Raw genomic sequence first — 21282 nt, 5'->3', positions numbered from 1 at the left:
TCAGAAGTCTGTCCGGAAGTCTAGCACGATGTCCGGTCGAATCGGCTGGTCAACCGCTCAACGGCAAATTTTTTTTGGTTGTTTTTTTTAAGAATTATTTGGTTGGTAACTTATCAATTTAATAAAAAAATAAAGACTAACAACACACAATAAGAAAAATAATATTTAATAAAAATATGTTAAAATAAAAATTTTGATGTAGTAAGGGGTGGTTTGGCATAACCTATTTTAGTTTATTTTTTTATCTTTTTTGAATCACATCAATTAACATTTCTTCTTTACATTTTTATATATCATTTTATAAAAAATTAAAAAATACAACATTCCAAATCACCTCTAAATATTAAAAGATGACTAGTTAAAATAATGATATAAATAATTTTAGTTTAACTAAAAATTTGAAGAGTTGGTGCGGATGCTATTACTCTTTCTCTCTCTCTCTGTCTCTCTCTATATTCTCCGTCTAATCCCCCAAATTCAATCATTCGCCTAATCCTCCCCCCCTCTCGCCATCAGGTATATCTCTCTCTCTCTCTCTCTCTCTCTCTCTCTCTCTATATGTATATATAGATTTGTATGCATAATTGTATTACGAATTCTAGGGTTTTTGTTTTTGTTGGGAGAATCAGATCCTGAATCTCGTTTGTTGAGTTTTGCTTCTGTTAGGGTTTGTATTAGTGATCAGATTGAGCAATTAGGTCTTTGGAAGGTGGTTTTTGATTTCGTTAGCTCACGATCTCTGCTAATTGTGTGTAGGCAATTTCTGTGAGGGTAGGTCACGCCTCTGATCTGATTGGAGGTGTTAGGTTTGTTGTTTGTATTTATGGCATCGAAACGCATCCTGAAGGAGCTCAAGGATTTGCAGAAGGACCCTCCCACATCATGCAGCGCCGGTGTGTTCTTCTTCTTCTTCTTCGCACTTACTTCAATCTTCTTTTTCTAACTCACACTCTGTTTGATTAGTAAGGATTAGTCTGTGTATTGAATTCAGCTCTTTATCTTATTTTCACAGGTCCTGTAGCCGAAGACATGTTCCATTGGCAAGCAACAATTATGGGACCTACTGAAAGCCCGTATGCTGGAGGCGTATTTCTGGTTTCTATTCATTTTCCTCCTGATTATCCTTTTAAGCCCCCTAAGGTAGTTTTTTCTTATACTACTAGATTTGTTATTATGCAACTAATAGTTAATGACTTGATATGTTTAAAATTTTATGTGTTCTACGCAATGCTCTCATCTCTTGTCTATTTATTATAATCTTGGTATTGCAAATGAAGATATCCTATACCATTACTATCGGTTTAGAAGCAAGGGATTAATGGCTAATGTGTTGTGTTGGTGATGATACCTAGCCTTCAAAAGTATTGTATAATAAAGACTCCTGTTTGTTTTGAGACAAAAGTGTTATTGTTAAGGGAAGAAGTTGGTTTTGGGGGTAAAAAGAATTTGATTTTATTCCTAAAAGGGGCATATAGAAATTGAAATTAAAAAAAAGAACAAAAAATAAATCCTTAGAAGAAGGAAATAAATAGAGGTTGTTTAAATTTTGTTATGTGTTCTTTTGAGTTCAGGAAAGTTTAGTTTTTGTTTCCCATGATTTCAGATGAAAGGATATGAATTTTCCCAATTCTATAAACTGCCAATGTATTCAAAGTGTGCACATGCAACTTGCCATATGTATTGTTTGTATCCCAGTGTATTGAATGATGCGTCCATATGCCATACGTTCCGCTTTGCATGGAATACATATGGTACCATGGATCATACAATGCTAATGACTATGGTTGTGTCCATCAATAGAAGGCTATGTTGATCTTGTTGTGTATGATACTCTTGAGATATGAGAGGCTGACTAGGTTGATGTTGCAGGTGGCATTTAGGACCAAAGTTTTCCACCCGAACATTAATAGCAATGGAAGCATTTGCCTTGATATTCTGAAGGAACAATGGAGTCCAGCATTAACCATATCTAAGGTTTGATCTATTTTCTATCCCTTATTTTGAATCAATCTTCACAACTGTTTTGCATTCCTCTGTTCCATGAATGACACAAACTTTGTCATGCAGTGTGTGATTGTAAAATACAGGTTGAAATAGCTGCTTACCTGGAATAGAAGTTGTAATACTATCATGGGACTTGTGTGAACACAACACTTGGATTTGTTTACTCTACTACCATGTTATTGACACGAGTAGTTATAAAGAATTAGATGCAACATGCTAACTATTTGGTTGGTTTAAAGATGCTTATGGTCTTTTATTCTTTTAGCATTCTTCTAACAATCTTTGTTTTATTCATTGTTTTCTTCTCTCGTTTTTGGGCTGGTGGGTAGGGTGCTAACTTTCCCAAGGTTTCTTCAGTTCAGGTCCTTCAAGGAATTGAGGACTCAGTATGGGATATGGGATGATGTTTTACAGTTTTAGTGAAATTTGGAAGTCTAAATATCAAGGGAAGAAAGCACTGGAAATAAATAATGACAAATTGAAAAGAAAAGAAATGGAATAAACCAAACCAAATTAATGCTTTGTTGTCCCATTCATTTGGGGTCGCCTGCTTTAATTTTTTTTGCCACCATGTCTACTAGTGCTAGTCATCATTTGGGGGGTTATCTATAAATTTACAGTGTTTCATGTTATTCTTTTATCATTGGACATGTGTCCGATGAGTGTTGAAAAATGTTTGACGAGTGTCATGTCGTATCGACACAACATGCCACCTTTATAGAATGTCTGCTTTTTAGCTTAGATGTCTACAACATTTTATACATTATTGGTGAAAGAAAAATAAAATAAAACAATAGCATTGTGTGTGAGAATTATCAAGTATAGAGGGATGCACAATCAATTAGATTATGAGGAAAACTTTACATAAAATTCAGTTGTGTAAGAATAAATATAATCTTCAACTTTTTCTTCCTAGTTACTCCCACGCCAACTGTTGCTATTAATTGGTGAAACTTGGGAATTATCTACATGCCACAATATTTTCTATTAATTAGTGAAACTCATGTCCACTGTGTCTTGTGTCCCATGTTTGACACCACTACAACACCTGTTTTGTAGTGTCTATGATTCATGGATACCCACTGGTTTGAGACTTGTGGCACATTGTTTAGAGATTCAATAGGCTGTCACTTTTAATTCTAATCAAATTACAAAGCTTTTCATACCCCACAACCTTTGTCATTCTTTGGCCTTTAGGACATTACATAAGAATATTTCCTTGCACTAAACCCACCACAAACATAACCATAGGCTGCCTTAGGTTAAGTTTTTTCAAGTTGTGCTGCATCAAATTTGTATCAAATCAATTTAGGCTGAAAGAAGTTACAAGCTATACCACAGAACAACTCAATAAAACCCAAGATTAAGTTGCATACAGTTGGATTTGTTGCAGGTTGGTAGGACGAAAGAATTGTTGGCTTTTTGTATTAAAGAAGGTAGTAGAAGGAAGGTTTAATGGTTCTGCTCAAATGGAGACTGAAATAATCTTTAGTTTCCAAAGGGGATAGCTTAACTGGTGTGGGGGATGAAATCACAAACAAGAACATCATTGGGCCTAACCCATCTTAGGAAGCACAAATCGCCCAATCCAACCAAGAAGCCCACCAAATACACAATTAGGGCAATGCATTAATCATTATAAAAAGAGGAAACACTCCTAGAAGGGAGGTATGCCTCAAATGCTCTATACACTAAGGCCATGTTTGATTCACAATATTAATAGTGAGGTATTAATAATCCTATCAAATTAGTGTGGTATTAACTATCCCACCCCTACCCCATTACTAATTATCCTACAAATTTGTTGGATTAATTATCCATTGGATTAATAGTCCTAAACCAAATGTCAAAACAAACATAGGATGGTTGGGCCCACGGATTAATAATCCTAATCCCATACTTTAATCCTTCCAATCAAACATGCCCTAAGGGTGTGTTTGATTGGACGGACTGAAAAAGGGGGGATTAGAATCCATCGGACTTGAGTCCTGGGACTGTGAATCCCCCGGACTATTTGGTCGGATTGGATATGTATCCTGTGTTTGTTTTTTCATGGGATTAGATGTCTGGATAGGACTATTTTCAGTAAATCCAACGTTTGGTTGGACGGACTGGATAGGATAAATGAACAAAAGACTATTTTACCCTTTTTCAATTGTTTACTATCTAATAGCAATATTAAACATATCTTTAATATTTTAATTATTTTTAGTAAACATTAAACATACTAATGGTTAAATTTTGTTTAAAGATATTTAAACATACTAATATTGATAAAAAAATTTGACTGGTATAGATTATTTTTATTTAAACAAATAAAAATTTATTGTTGAAATTAAACATACTAATGGTTAAATGTTTAAATTTTTATTTAAACAATTAACATTGAAATTATTTTGATGTACAGATTATGTTTAAACAATTAACAATTAACAATTAAATAAATGTTGATGTATAGATTATGTTTAAACAATTAACAAATGTTGATATAATTAACAATTAACAAATGTAGATGTAATCAAATGTTGACGTATTAAAACATAATTTAATAGATGTTAAATAAATATACATGTTGATGTACAGATGTTGAAATAATTTAATAAACATGTTGATGTACAAATGTTTAAATGTTTAAATAAAACATAATTTAAATAAATGAAATTATTTATTGTTGAAATTAAACATTTAATTGTTTAAATAAAACATCTATTAAAACATCTATTAAATTTAAACAATGAAATTAAATAAAACATAAACAAAATTTTAAAATAAAACATCAATAAAATATCTATAAAAAATTATTTTAAAAAATTAAATAAATAAAACATTAATAAAAAGTTAAATAAAATTATTTTATTTTTAAATTGAGACATTTAAATTTTATTGAATTTTATTAAATATAATACATAATTAAATAGTAGAGGGTCAAAATGGCCATTTTCGCATATAATCCAAACAGTGATTAGTCCCCCACTTTCTGTCCCACCCCCCCGGACAGGATAGTCCCCCATATGGGGGACATAGAGTTCGGCCGGACATGGAGTCCGCCGGACTAAAAAAAAATCAAACGGCGGATAAGGAACACTATTTGGATTAAATCCAAATAGTGTTCCTTATCCGCCGTTTGATTTTTTTTTAGTCCGCCGGACATGGAGTCCGGCCGGACTCCATGTCCCTCATATGGGGGACTATCCTGTCCGGGGGGGGTGGGATAGAATGTGGGGGACTATTCACTGTTGGGATTAGATGCGAAAATGGCCATTTTGACCCTCTACTATTTAATTATGTATTATATTTAATAAAATTTAATAAAATTTAAATGTCTCAATTTAAAAATAAAATAATTTTATTTAACTTTTTATTGATGTTTTATTTATTTAAATTTTTAAAATAATTTTTTATAGATATTTTATTGATGTTTTATTTTAAAATTTTGTTTATAATTTATTTAATTTCATTATTTAAATTTTAATATGTGTTTTATTTAAAATTTTAATTAAAAAAATAATATAAATTTTTTATACAGGTTATACAGTATTTTATTAAATCAAATTTAGTGGTTATTTATTTATTTAATTGTGTAAAAAAATAAATTTATTTAATTGTGTAAATAAACAAACACAGTAAAGTTTTGCATGTAAAAAAAATAATGATTTGTTATACAGTAATGATTTAAAACAAATTTTATTGATATTTTATTTATTTATTTATTTATTTAATTTAAAAAAAATGAATTTATTTAATTAAAATATTAAAGATATATTTAATATTGCTATTACTTAGTAAACAATTGAAAAAGGGTAAAATAGTCTTTTGTTCATTTATCCTATCCAGTCCATCCAACCAAACGTTGGATTCACTGAAAATAGTCCTATCCAGACATTTAATCCCATGAAAAAACAAACACAGGATACATATCTAATCCGACCAAATAGTCCGGGGGATTCACAGTCCCAGGACTCAAGTCCGATGGATTCTAATCCCCCATTTTCCAGTCCGTCCAATCAAAAAAGTGTTCTTTCCGCTCTGTTAGCTCCTTTCTAACTTAACAATTGAAGGGCTTTCCGATTGGCAATTGTCGGTTGGATAGCATTAGTGGTGTTAATGGTAGCCCTTGGCCCCATAGATTTGCAAAATAAACACTGTTAATGGCTTAGTAGCAGGAAACTTCTATTTGAGTGTTGTTTCTTACTCAAAAACCTTCCAAGTGAGAAACTTTCTCACGTCAAGGGAGAAACTTACTCCCAACTAAAGTAGAATCTCTCAAACATTCGAATCTCACATAAACAAAAGAAAATCAACCCAAACTTATTCTAGTAGTTTCTATTTACATAATATTTATTTATACTTAATAAATAAAGACAATTTGTAGTTGACCTTAGTTTATAATATTTATTCATATTTAACACACGTTACATCTAAGCCAAAAAAAAATAATTGTTAGAACATATTTATATATTTAATATATAAAATATATACACACTCCAAACATTAGAAACTTCTATATTCATTTGCTCCCTTGCTCTTGTTCTTGCTCTTGCTCTCACTCCCATCCCTGTCTCTATTGCTGCTTTGTGCAACTAAGGTTAACACTAGTCGATCGACAATTGCCGGCCAATGAGCTCTCCGATGGTTAAGTTAGAAAGGATCTGACAGAGAATGAGGAAGAACACCAAGAGTGTTGTAGTGTGCAGATCATTTGAGGCATATCTCTTTTCTAGGAGTGGTCTCTTCTTTTATAATGGTTGATGCCTTGCCCTAATTATTTCTTTGGTGGGTTTCTTGGTTGGACTGGTCATTTATGCTTCTTTAGTTAGTTTAGGCCCAAGGATATTATTGTGTCATTTTCATCCCCCACAACTACTATTTTATGATGGGGAATAAATGACTAAAATGGCAAGTTTGGGGTTTAGGGTTTAGGGTTGGCCAGAGCTTTGATTAGACATGGTTTATGGCCTGAAATTAGGACTTATAATTGCTATGAATACTTGAGAACATGATTATGTTATATATATATACAAGATCACTGGGTATTCTTATGAAGATAATAGAGAAGAAGAGATGAAGAAGGGAAGAAGAAAAAGAATTCACCCTCAAAAGGGCCAAGAAAGATCACGCATATGTGAACTCAAATTCATATTCAACTCTATCTTCTGAAACCATTACATAACAATTATGTAGAGAAAAGTCAAAACTTGGTGGCCAAGTATTACTTTTGGACACTTCACCCACTGAACTATAATCACACAAGGTTTATGTACCCATATTACAATTCATGGATCCAAACTCAACCCAACCCAACAAAACTAAAAATTACCTAAATACTCTTGGCTCCTAAAATAAAATAATTAAACAGAAATTAAAAAAGGCCACAAGCATAACAAAGACCCTATATGCTGCCCTTGGCACTTTCTTTTGGTCTAAAAAGTCTTATTGTATAATGTTGGGGCCCATGGTCTTTGTTCTAAGCTATGAAGCACAGGTACGAGTACGAGTACTGGTACTGGTACGATACGGGTACGTCGATACGGTAAATTCAAAAAAAGTAGGGTACGGGTACGGCTTGGTACGCTTGTAAAAAAATATTTATTTTTAATTTATAGTAATGTAAAATTAATTAAATGGTTTAATTTGTTAAGATTTAACCTATAATTAACATTTAATGCCAAAAGTAAATATATAAATCAAAATTAAATGTCAATATATTTTACAAACCATAGTTTAATTTTAAAAACATGCTAAGTATAAAACTAAAAATAAAAAAGAAGTCTAGTTAAAGGGGTTTTATCTCTATAGTAGAAGAAAATATTATTTCAACTGAAGTACGGTACGGCTTGAGTATATAGTAGGTACGTCTGGGTACGCCAAAAATTAAGAAGAAAAAATTTGGGTACGTGTTTCGTGTACCTGGTACGTATGAAGAAGTACCATACGAGGTACCATACGCTGGTAAGTACCCGGTACGGGTACGGCTTGTTTTTCGACGTACCCATGCTTCATAGGTTCTAAGCTTCCAAAGTCTATGTGCCTTTGCTAATTAATTAGTATCTGTTGCATCAAACACCTGCGAAAACTCTGAAACAATTTTATATAATGGAATCTGTATAGACTCAACAAACTTCAAATTGTGGGAGTAACATTGTTCCAAATATCACAATGATTGGTGCAAGTTGTAAATTATTTTTACTAAAAAAAATTATAAGTAAATGATTGTGTTGCATGGATATTATGTTGCTTTGATGAAATTCCCAAGTTTCATTGTGAAAGTATTGACTACTAAATGTGTTACTTTTGTTGTTGTGTGTGAGAAAGTAGTGCTCATTGAGTGTAAGTGAAGGCAACATAAAATTGTACCTGAATAGAGATCGGCATTTATTCAATCTCGGGCTTCACTCCAATCATTTCTTGAAATTATGAGTAACAACTTTGATTTCTTGAAGTTTAGAGAAATTATGTTCAAACTAAATCAACTCTTTTTTCTGGGTGGTCAGGTCCTGCTGTCCATCTGTTCCCTGTTGACAGACCCCAACCCCGACGATCCACTTGTGCCAGAAATAGCTCACATGTACAAGACTGACAGGGCCAAATACGAGGCCACCGCTCGCAGCTGGACGCAGAAGTATGCCATGGGATGATGGTAAGGACCCCCATGGCTTTTCTTCTGAAAGATTATATGCAACTGTGTTCTTGTCTGATATGATGTGCTTTGGGTGAAAGAATAAAAAGTGTTGGTAAGGAAACCTTGTTTACTCTTTAAACTTGAACTTGGCAAGGAAGTTGGGTTTGTTACTTTTGTGAATATTAATTCTAAGACATTGAAAGAGGGGGGAAAGGAAACTGAAATGTAATGATGCTTTGGTTTTTTATGTATTTATTCAGTGAATGATCTCTGTTTGTTGCTTGATCTCTTGTGGTCTGCTTGTCTTAGGCCTGGCCTGAGCCCTATCTAGTGCTGGCCAGGCCATCACTGGCCCTGACACCCTTGGGTAGGGCCTGCATTGAGGTCTTTGAAGCTTGGACCAGAATGCCTCAAATGGGCATCGGAAAAACCTGGCTCCCAAGGCGATGGGCAGAATGCCAAATTGGCGCCGAATGCCCGGAATTGGCTCTGGCTCAGGATTTAACAGGAGCCCGGTGGGGTTGGGTGAGCTGGAACTGACTCATGAAATACTCGCAAGTATTTCTCATCCTCATAAATGTCGATCCCAATTTTGTGGTCACACTATCTTCTTGGGCTACTGTCCTTGTACAGTTTCCTGTGCTGATTTATGAAGATGGCAGTCGCAAAGTGGGCAATTAACAAAAGAAAATGTTAATAACCACTTATTGGTGATATTTAATGTTAAAATATGTATGATAGTTAACTTTTCTTTTCTTTTTTTTGTTTGTTTTTTATAGGAATATGATTAGTTAATGCTAAAATATGTATGAAGTATATTTGTGTATAGAAGTATATGTTAAAACTATTATATGTGAATGTGTTAAAATTTCAAATTTTTTTATATTAGTTAGTTCTGAATAAACTTTATTTATTTATTTATTTTAAATTGTTATTATAACAGTCATAAATATCAAAAGCAAACACATACATAATTAGGCGCTCCGAAGAGCGCGTCTGGCGGCAACATGTGGAGGCTTAAAAGATCGCCTGTTAACTTTACAAATAATATGTTGATAAAGTGGAAATTCCGAGCAGACTGATGTTGGAAAATTTGATCTCGATCTTGATAAGTAAAGCCCATGTGTTGAGAACGCAGGTGGGAGGCCTTAGTGGCAGCGAAAATTCCCAAAGTGTCTTTCGGTTTGGCTAAATGATTATCAAAATGGGCTTGATTTCTAGCCATCAACAGAGCCCAAAGGACAAGAATTAAGTTGATCAAGTAGCCTTTTGGTGGGGTTTTTTTTTTAAGTTAAAACCTGATGATGAAAAAGTAAAAAGTAAAAACACTTCTACACAAGCCTTCAAGTAATTGTTTTTTTTTTTTTTTTTTTTTTTCCAGTTTATTTAAGTTATTTCTACCTAATAAGTTATAGGTTATAAGTAGAAGTTGTGCTAAACACTTTGGCTCAGATTTTAAAATCAAAATAAGTTATAATCACTCTTCAAAAGCTGTAACGAACAATCTCAATATCACTGTTGAAGCAATTGGTGAGCCATGCGTGTAACCTTGTGGAAACATCTGTAGGGAGTATGGATCTTTAGATGTGATCTATTCCAAACATACAGAGTAAGGACAACGGAAGAAAAAATGTGCTAGAGATTCCTCTGCAATATTACACCTTGGACAGCTTGTAATAAAATCCTTGCAAAGTAACGTTGCTCGAACTGGGAGGATACTATTAAGGATTTTCCAAATAAAAAGGGACCATTTGGGAGGGATGTTAAGTTTCTAAAGTTGTTGCCAAGTTGCGGGTAAGCAGTACCTGAACATGACCTTTGACAAATAGCAAAAGGAAATCATTTTGAAAATTAGATTCATAAATCAAAAAGCCAAATTTCTGTTTTATGTGAAGGGAATTGGGGTTGATTTTATGTTTGAATTTTAGATTTAACGAATAGATTTAGGGGAAATTTATAATACATTTCAAAAATATATATATATATGTATATATATAGTATACCATACCTCTCTAGTTACGGTCTTTGTAATATTTTATTATGATCCGTTACTATATTATGGTATTAGTTATAATTTATTTTGATTATTGTTTTGGATGGTATTGACACTACTTGCATATTTTTTTGAAAAAATAGTTGTCTTTCATTTCGTCACTCGCTGTTTGTTCCTTTCTCTTTTAGTGCTTTATCATCAATGGATTCGGATGGGATTATCCGATTATCAAGAACAATATAAAGATATTCCTTGCGTTATCTGTATATCATACATCAAGATCAAGGGATTAGTCCTTTCTAATATTCACTAGGATATGAATTGACATGGATCTTTATATTCTTCTTCCTTTTTTTAATTTTTAATTTATTATTATTATTATTTTTTATTTCTTTTTTATAATTTTTTTTATTTATAATTTTTAAGATTTCTTGTGGTGTGTGGATTAAACCCCCTCCACGTGTTGAATTTGGGGTTGGCCCTTTTGTGGCTTTTTTGATTTTTTTAGAAATTAAAAAAGTACTAAAAATGTTAACATATTTGAGAAATTACTAAAAGAGTTATTTTTTTGTAAGTAATAAGAAATAATTTAATAAATTTTTTTACTTATTTAGCCGCAACCAAACAAGATTCATAAAATATGTTGATTCATCACATTCATATAGGTCCATTAGGTACAGTTTATTATAGACTTTTTAAAGTTTTTATTATTATTTTAAAATTTAGAATAAGTTGAAAAATTAATTATAAAAATGATTGGGTGAAATGAAGTAGTTTTTTTTTTTTTTGAATATAAATTTTCAACTTATAATATATGATGGACTAAATAAAGTCAAAGGTTGCTATGGTGGGATCAACTTCTCAACATGCAAGACAATTGAGAGAGTTTGGTTTTTTTTTAAAGTTCAAATTTGAATTTGAGGAAGTTTGAGGGGTTTGTGGGGCTGACTATGAGTTATGTTTTAATAATTTGAATTATTTATTTTATATGTCTCTCAATATATGTTATTTATAAAAAAAAATTAAATTGATTTGATAAAATAAAAAGTCCAATTTACTTTTTTGGAGATATTATTTTTGCTTTATCGTATTTATCTGAAACATATGTTAGACTTTGCATTTTATTGAATGTCACCTGGGCTCCAACCAAAATTCGGACTTGGTCGGGCCTGTTAGGCCTAGGCCCAAGCCCAGGGGATATTTGGGCCTTAGGCAGGCTTGAACATTTTTTTTCTATTTTTTTCATCAAAATTTTATTTTTTTCCATTGAAAAAGACACTGGGTCTTGGGTCTCGGATTGGGTTTTAAGTGGGTCTTGAGTGGGCCGATGGGCCAAGTTGGATTTCAAAATGATGACTCAGGACTAGGGTCCTGGGCTGGACTCGGGTCCAGGCCTAATCGGGCCAGACCCATCATGGGCCGCGGGCCAAATTTACACTCCTATATATTATGAGAGTCAACAAGATAAACGGTTACAATTATCAAAACAGAATCATTGACGGTCCTACAACCTTCTAAAATTCCTTGGCAAAAGTTAAAATTTAAATTTGAAAGAAATTCAACTATTATTTGGCCTCCGTTTGGAAAGTGAGTTGACTTTTTGACTTTTTAATTTTTTTGGCTATTTTAACCTGGGGTTAAAAAGCTTGGTTTTGGAAGGACTTTTTGACTTTTTTGACTTTTTGGTGATGTGTCTTACTGTTAAATTACCAAACTGCCCTTCATGTTCAACTTTTACTTGTGAGGCAATGAAAGTGGTCCTCCACGTCACCCTCCGTGGAGGACCGAATTTGGATAATTTTTTTATTTTTTATTTTTTTTATTTTGGGTTTGGATTTGGCCGATTTTGATGTTTTCTTTTTTTTTTTTTTAAAGAAATTTATGTTTTTGTTATTTTTATTTTTTTATACATTAATTAGTTCTTATTATTTAATTTACATTTTTTCCCTCATTTATTTTTATTGGTATACAATAACTTCTTTTATTTTTCAAAAATGAGTTTTCATGTTTTTATTTATTTGTAAATTACGTGGCGAATGGTAATTTAAGTTTTTATGTTTTTTTTTTTTGAAATGTTTTTGAATGAGGCGTGTTTTTGGATGAGTTTTTTATTTGTGTTTTTTTTTGTGTGATGTGACTTATTTTTGTGGTTCTTTTTTTTTCATTTACGCTTTACAATTTTTTTTTTATTTGTATACATTAATTTATTTTTTGTTTTCAAAAATAATTTTTCATGTGTTTTCATTATTTTAAAATTATGTGGCAACTGCTAGTTTATGCTTTTAATTTTTTATTCTTTATTTTTTACTTTGTTTGGTTTTTTGGAAAAATGTTTTTTCATGTCATTTATTTAAAATGATGTCAAAAATCATATATTGCCGTGGCACATGATAAAAAATGATGCCTGTTTTTTCATGTGTTTTTCTATTTTGATTTTTAAAATTAATTTTTTTTTTCATTTTCTGTGAAAGATGTGATAAAAAGTGAGGTTTTATTTTATTGTCCTGTGTACTTTAAATAATTTAATTTTAATTTAACTTTAATTTTAATTTTAATTTTAATTTAATTTTAAATTTACTTTTAATTTTATTTTAAATATTTAAATAATGTAAATAATCTAAAAAATTTAATAAGTAAAAAATTAAAATAAATATTCAAAAAAATTAAATCGTAAAAATTTAAATAATTTAAATATTCAAAAATTATTTTAACAAAAAAATTTAAATAATTTAAATATTCAAAAAATTTAAATAATTTAAATATTCAAAAAATTTAAATAATTTAAAATGTTAATATTTTAAATTTAAAAACAACTCTACACTCAAATCGTAACCAAACACATAAAATAAAACTCAATTAATAAATTATTTTTAAAACTCATAACCAAACACATAACTTGAAACTCCATACTACTTTCAGAACTCTACACTGAAATCATAATCAAATACATAACAAAAAAATTAAAATATTTAAAACTATTTTTATGAAATAGAGTTTGAATTTATTTTTATAAAATAGAGTTTGAATTTATTTTTACAAAATATTTTAACAAAAAACAAAAAAAAAAATTAATTTTTTTCTTTTCAACTTTCTTTGTTTTTTTTGGGAGAAGGTGTTTTTTGGGAAAATGTTTTTTTTTTTTTTTTTTTTTTACTTTTTTGTGGGTGCTGACGCATGCCCCTCTTTCATGGGGGTAGTTTCGTAAATCTACTTTGGCATTGGTTGTTACCAAGACCATTTTCAGTTTTTATCCACATGTGACTAATTTAGCCTGATATCTCCTTTCTAAACAGGTTCTTAGAGTAATGTTAGGATGATTAGATTTGAACACTGAACATATTAAATCAAGGGAAAATAACAATTTAGGGTAGAAGATATTAAAAAAAAAAAAAAGTGAAAAGAAAGAAAGATAAAACATGGGCGTGTAACTTCTTGTGTGATTGGGTGCAACTTGGGAGTACAATTTTGAGTTGCAACCGTCATGTCCATATAATTCTTTATTTATTTATTTATGTATTTCAATAGAATGTAATTCTCCATTCAAAGGTGAGTCATCACAGTACATTAGAAAAGAGTAGAGTTATGTCATTGAGTGCAGTTGGAAGGGATAGAACTAAAATTTCATTATTGAAAGAGTCAAAAGGAAATAAATTTTTTTACCATATATATAAACAACATATATATACACAATATGATATATAACTACATATTTACACATCAAAAAAAAAATAATCAAATATTATAGAAATAATCTCTAATAGGATAAATAAATTTTTTTGGTAGAAAATTAAATGGTGAATTACACTAATAGTCCCTATAGTTTGGAGCTTGTGTCACTTTGGTCCCTTACTTTTCAATTGTGACACATTTGATTCTGAATTTTGAATGTTGTTCCAAATAAGGACAATTGAAAATATTATTAGATTTTTCAAGGGTAAAATCATCAATTTGATAAAATATAAACTAATTTGACAAAAATAAATGTCAAACAAATATTTTTAGATTTTTAAAAATTATTTCTACCCACTAAAAATAAAATTATGTAAAATTGATAAATCTTTTAAATATTTATTTTTTTTACCAAATTAATTTTTATTATGTGCTTAGATATGATCATGTAAAATTAATTTTAAAAAATTAATCATGTAATTTTTATTAATTTTTATCAATTTTACATAATTTTATCATTAGTGGATAAAAATAATTTTTAAAAAATAAAAAATATTTTTTTGACATTTATTTTTGTCAAATTAGTTTATATTTTATTAAATTGACGATTTTGCCCTTGAAATTAAATATTGGTAATTTCAATTGTCCTTATTTAGAACAAGATTCAAAATTCAGAGTCAAATGTGTCACAATTGAAAAGTTAGGGATCAAAGTGACACAAACCCCAAACTATAGGGACTATTTGTGTAATTTGCCCAAAATTAAAAGAAAATGTGAGACGGTAGAAAAATATGATATATATCTTTTATATTGAGAGACTATTTTATTTATAAAAGAAGATATATATTTTAAAAGTGTTAATGGTAAATAAAATTTTTCACATAAATAAGGGGGCTATGACCCTTTATAGTATTCTCCTAGTTTCATTCCTGGTTAACTTGAATATTAGGTTAATTACATTAACACCCTTTAATTATTAATAAATATTATTTTATTTAGGGTTTGAATTCTATCAAATTGACTATCTAACTTGGGAAAACAGTTTAAGCTTGGTGAGCTCATTTTGGGGCCGATTTTGATAATTTAAATCGTTCATTTTTTAAAATTCATTAACTAAAATATTCATTAAAAAAATTAAGATAATTAGACATGAGTACATATATCCTTGAATCACGTTTGTTTTCAAATAGATAAATAACAAATATATCTATACATTTATATTTATATATAAGAAGCATAGCCCTCTTCTTTGTTTTCCCTTTTTGTCCTTGTCTTTTGTTTTGTGTTTGTGTTTGTGTTTTTTTATTTTGCTTGGAAAATATTGTGATTTTTATATTTTGTTTACAATTTTTGTCTCTTTTGATAACACTTATAAATCAATTATGTAATAAAAAAAATTCACTAATTGTGTTTGATTGCAATTTTAGATTATAATTTATTACATTTTTTCAACTAATTTGAAAAATAAAAAAAAATGAGAAATATATTTAAATTGTAAGATATAATTTTTAAAACTTATTTAAGACTCTTAATACATATGGACAAAATAACTCTATTTCTTTTGTCTTAATTATAATTTTTGAGTGGATGTTAGATATTTGCACATAAAGTGTAATTAAACAAGTTTAACCTTTTTAAAGAAAAATTATACCAAACAAATTCATAACTTATTTTAATTCTTTCAAACTAATAATTTAAAACGTTATAATCATAAAAACTTAGTTAGGTGATACCAAATTGAGTCATTATCTATCAATACTCTTTTCATAATAAATATGAGTAAGGACTCATTAAATCATTAAAATTGTAACACGTAAAATGATAATAAAGTATTGTACAAAAATTTATCATATTAACGTTTATTGTTATTCAATGATAACAAATACGAATCACTTTGCTTGTTTTTGGTTTTCCAAAAATACTTTTCAAAAAATTTTATTTCTTATTTTTCATGGTTTTTTTGTTTTTGCTAAATATTTTAATATTTTAAGCAATTTTTTTTAATTTTTAGACACACCTAACATAAATACACATAAAAAGCATAATTCTTGTGAAAAAAATCTTTTAAAAATTCACTAAATACCAAAAAAACAAAAAAAATAATAATAACATGAGAATTCAGTATATTTTTTATATTTTTTTGTATTTATTAATTTTTAAAAATATTTTTTCACAAATTTTTTGCTTTTTAGATATATCTAAGTAAGGTACATCTAAAAAAGTAAAAAAAAAAATTCTTAAAATTTTAAAAACATTCAGTAAAAATAAAAAAACATGAAAAACAAAAAATTCAATTTTCAAAAAACTTAATCCAAAAAACTCAAACTAAACACACATTATCTTTTTCTTTTTCTTTTTTGAAATGGTTTTACATTAGTAAAGTTTTAAATTTTTTACTTTTTATGATAAGGTTATTATTGCAAGAAAAACCCTATGTATTTGACAAAATAGAGAACCATGCTACTATAGCACTACCCATCTCCCTCTTAGGGTTGAGTAAGGATAATCCGATTTGGTCCAGTCCAATTCGGTAGGTTTGGATTGATTTTTTTAATCCGTGATTCGGTTCCAGATTGAAAAATTAAAAATCCGTTGTCCACGAATCGATTTTGGATTGAACCCCACGGTTCTGGATTAGAACCGATCCGGACCGTATACAAATAACATATATTTATATTATACACCCTCATGCATAGTATCTTCTCTTATTGTATATAAAACCTAAATCCAAACCTAAACCCGCTTAGTATCTTCTTTTATTACTTTTGTTGGTTGGTTTTCAGTTTTAATTTGTAATGGTCTAAGTACGTATGGTGAAACCAATTTTCTTATGGTTGCTTAAATTCTAGAACAGTATATCACTATTGTGGAACGACATGTTATTGTTGTGGAACTAATTTATGTTTTTATCAAATTAAAATGTTCTATATTTTTTATTATTATTTGATTTTGTGAATCTGTGGTCCTAAACCAATCCAATACGTGTTTAAATAAATTGGTTCAGATTGGTTCCACGATTTAGACAGATTGGATTGGTTCTAATTTTTCAAGAATCATAAATAACAGATTGGTCTTGATTTTATCCCAATCCGGACTAATCCAGACCATGCTCACCCCTACTCCCTCTTAGACTGTGTTACATGGACTCGACACTTTGGGGCGAAGTATCTGTGTCGACACGACACGACACGGGTGCAGGTGTGGGATCTGTGTCTGATTCGACTATTCTCTCTCGGACACAGCTCTTTACAAATAACAAAATAAATTAAAGAGGAGAGAGCAAGAGAGAACTTGGTTGAAACTCCATCCAATCGATCCAGTTGAAGCTCCATCCGGTCAATCTAGTCGAAGATTGAAACTCTATCAGTCGATTGAACAGTCGAACACCCCAGACGACTCTCTCTCTCTCTCTCTCCTTCGCGATCGCGATCGATCGCTTCGCTTCTCTCCCTCTCTCTCTGCCGTTTTATTCTTGACTTAATTGATATCTCAGTCCTTTGATTCAAATCTATATCTATTCGTATCTATCTCTATATAATAATAATAATAGTTAATAACTATTATTATTATATAACATATAATATATTTATAAGATAATATATACTTATATATATTAATAAAAATAAATAAACACATGTATGTAGAATAAAATAAAAAAATTATTTAGAATACATTATTTAAAAAATCTAATAAATTAATTAATGTATATTAAAATAAAAATATTTATAAAAAAATTAAAAATTTTGCCGTGTCCCCTGCCGTATTCGTGTCTCCATTTTTTAGAAATTGCCATGTCCCGTGTCCGTGTCAGTGTTCATATGCATGTCTGCGCTTTATAGATTTTTATTTGTTATTTATATAATATAACTCATCTTAATAAATATATTTTTTTAAAAAATTATTTAATGTATACCCGTATCCGTATCCAAATTTGGAAACATATCCACATATTCTTAATTTTTAATTTTGAAATGTCCGACCCCTAGATACGTACCCCCACCTAATACTCGTACCCGAGTCCGTGTAACATAGCTCTTAGATATAATGTAAGTGCATAGATATATATTTGGTAAAGTTTAAGTAAGTATTGGATAGGACAATACCAAATGTTGCTAGAGTAAATAAGAAATTTATGAGAATGTTTAGAGGTTAAAAATGTCAAATGTTAGGCAGTCACCTAAAAAATAATATATTTGTTGAAGATATTATTATGCCACTTCAAATTATTTTACTTTTTTATCCAGTTAATAGTAAAAAATAATTAAATATTTTTATTGTATCCTAATCAAACATAAAATAATAATCTCCAATTCTTATTTAAGAGTAATGATATACAAATAGAATTGGAAAAATTACAAAAAAAAAAGAAAAGAAAAAAATTAGAGTTTGAACCCTATAACAAAATGAACTCCGAATTTTTAATTTTGTCAATTTAAAGCCTAAATTTTTGATTTGTTTTCAATCTAAACTATTTGTCTATTTTTGTTAAGTAAAGTAAATGAAAAAAAAATTATATTTTAGTCATTAAATTCAACGGAAATTATATTTTAGATATTTTTTATACAGTTACAAGAGTTTAATGACTAAACATAAATTTTTTCATCCGCATTATTTAACAAAAATAATATTACTTCTTTTAGTTGTTTCATTTTCAATCAAAATACAATTTATCATTGTCTTCATAATTTCAAAAATGTCATTGACACTTCATTATAAATATTTTTTTTTTCTTGTATAAATTTTTTGTTTGTAAACAAATTTTCTTTTATATAATTTTTTTAAAATTATATTGAGTAAACCATCTATCTATTTTTATTAAGTAAAATTGATGAAAATAATAGTATTTTAATCATTAAACTTAATAAAAATAGTATTTTAGATATTTTTTATACACCTACATTTTTAATAACTAAAATATTATTTTTTTGTGTCCATTTTACTTAATAAAAATAGACAAATACTTTATATTGAAAACAAATAAAAAAAATAGAATTTAAATTAACAAAATTAAAAATTAAAAATTTACATTTTATAAAACGATATTATCTATTTTATAATAAACTAAATATTATTTATTTACTACAAAAATTATTATATTTGTGAAATATAAATTTATTATAATAGTGACCTGCCTTGCACGGACATTTTTTTTTATTCTAGTATCTATATATATAAGAGGCATTTCGCGTTTGGTGCTTGTAATTTTTTTCTCGATTTTGCCCTTTTGTTTGGTTTTATTCGTCAATGGTGGCTTCTACTTTAGTTTCCTCATTTTGTCCTTCTCTTTTGTATTATTTATCAATATTGGTGGAACTAATTTTGATAAAGAGTTTTTCCTAATTATGCAAAGAGTCTTAGTCAATTATAAAATATGAATATTTTATTTTTGGATAAATTATAAGTACACCTCTAAAGTTTGTTTAAAATATGAATTTGCCATATAATTCAAGAAATTTCAACTACCTCTTGTTAGGTTCTTTAATTTAACAAAAATAATAGAAAAAATAAAATTTCGAACTACTCTCCTATGCAACAATAAAATTATCAAAATTCTTTATTGAAAATTATTTCTCACATTATCAAAAACTATAATTAATGATTTATTTATTAATAGCATGAATCATTTGTTATGCGTTCATGATTTATTTACTAATAAAATATATCAATTTTTTTCATATTTTAGTCTCTCTCTCTCTCTCTTTAAATTTTTTAGATGCATAAAATTAGATACGTTTAACAAGTACCAAAAACAATTAACTAAAATGTAAATAGATTCAATAAAAATAGATAAATATTCGAGCAAAAATGCACCAACCTTTTTTTTAAGATTTTCAAGCAAAAGAAAGCTTCATCGGATTCAGGCCTTTAAAGCCTTGAAGTTTTTGCACCAAAGCCTATCAATCTTCATAAAGCTCAGTGGATCAAATCAAATTGTTCGTGACGAAGTTCCATTAATTTCTATCACGTTTGAAGTTTAGATATTCAAATCAAAGTTTGGCATCAAACTCTACAAATCTGTAGTCATCCTTTGGAGAAGATTCTGTAAAACTGATTTGGGAATAAGTTACCAGGCCCTCAAGTCAAAATCTACAAATTGGTCATTTTCTTTATGCTACTTGGAGAAGATTTTGCCGTTCAATTCGGAAATAAGTTGTCAAGCCCTTGAGTCAATTTTTTGAAGCAGATGATTATTTTGTTTGATTAGAAAATTTATTAGAGATGGTACTCGTTTTATTTTAAATCAATAATTTTATATTTGTTACTCTTTTTTTTTCTTTTTTTTTTTTTGCAGACAAATTTTTTTTGTGTACACCGTGTTCAGTGATTGTTTAAAAAATATTTTATGTAAATATTTTATTTTTTAAATATACATAATCTAGATATACTTAAAAGGTATAATATTTGTGAAAAAAAATTAAAAAAATTCACTAAATATAAAAATTCTGTACATTTTCATATTTTGTTATATTCAATGAAGTTTTTAAAATTTTTGTACAAATTTACTAAGATTAAGTGGATCTAAATAGTATAAAAAAAAAATAAAAACATTGATTAAAATATTTCAAAAAGTCATTAAAAATATATTTAAAAAAAAAAACTAATTGGAACTCATAAATCTAATTTTGAAAAGTCCAAACCAAACAGGGTGAATGCGATTTACTCTAGGCTTGATAAGCGGCTTTGTGGGGCATATGAAGGGTCTCATTTTTATTATTTAAACTATTTATTTTGTAAGGACTTTCATGTATATCATTTATAAAAAAATTTAAATTGATCTAATAATCATAGTATTTTCATGTTATTTTGTTGCCTTTCTCTCTAAATGATTTCCAGTCGTGTTCTGTTGGTGGTTCGACAACGGTCCGACAACCTCCTTCACGCTTCTAAAGTGTAGATATGAGCTTTTTATGTTAGGGATAGGGTTTTGTGATATTCCCTTTAATTTCTATATAGATTATTGGTTTATCCCCAATAGTTTCTTTGCTGTTGTGGGTTT

At 28.9% G+C, this 21282-nt stretch overlaps 1 protein-coding gene across 1 annotated transcript; it reads left to right on the top strand.

Moving 5' to 3' along the window:
• The first annotated feature begins 337 nt into the window (after positions 1-337).
• LOC114279391 (ubiquitin-conjugating enzyme E2-17 kDa) lies at positions 338-8887 on the top strand. The gene is made up of 5 exons (XM_028221619.2): positions 338-516; positions 757-893; positions 1013-1140; positions 1870-1974; positions 8496-8887. The coding sequence occupies exons 2-5, from the start codon at positions 824-826 to the stop codon at positions 8637-8639; spliced, it is 447 nt and encodes a 148-aa protein (XP_028077420.1). The 5' UTR covers positions 338-516; positions 757-823; the 3' UTR covers positions 8640-8887.
• The last annotated feature ends 12395 nt before the right edge of the window (positions 8888-21282 follow it).

This window comes from Camellia sinensis, chromosome 3 (genome assembly GCF_055761805.1).
Source record: "Camellia sinensis isolate YWXY chromosome 3, ASM5576180v1, whole genome shotgun sequence".
Lineage (NCBI taxonomy): Eukaryota > Viridiplantae > Streptophyta > Magnoliopsida > Ericales > Theaceae > Camellia > Camellia sinensis.
Note: the sequence above shows the minus strand (reverse complement) of the source record. Positions and strands in the feature narration are given on the sequence as shown.

Bases quoted from the DNA above. Each gene is read 5' to 3' on its own strand.
- LOC114279391 (XM_028221619.2), top strand. From the start codon at position 824: ATGGCATCGAAACGCATCCTGAAGGAGCTCAAGGATTTGCAGAAGGAC. The intron at 894-1,012 runs GTGTGTTCTTCT...TTATTTTCACAG, and splicing joins TCCCACATCATGCAGCGCCG to GTCCTGTAGCCGAAGACATG. The intron at 1,975-8,495 runs GTTTGATCTATT...CTGGGTGGTCAG, and splicing joins CAGCATTAACCATATCTAAG to GTCCTGCTGTCCATCTGTTC.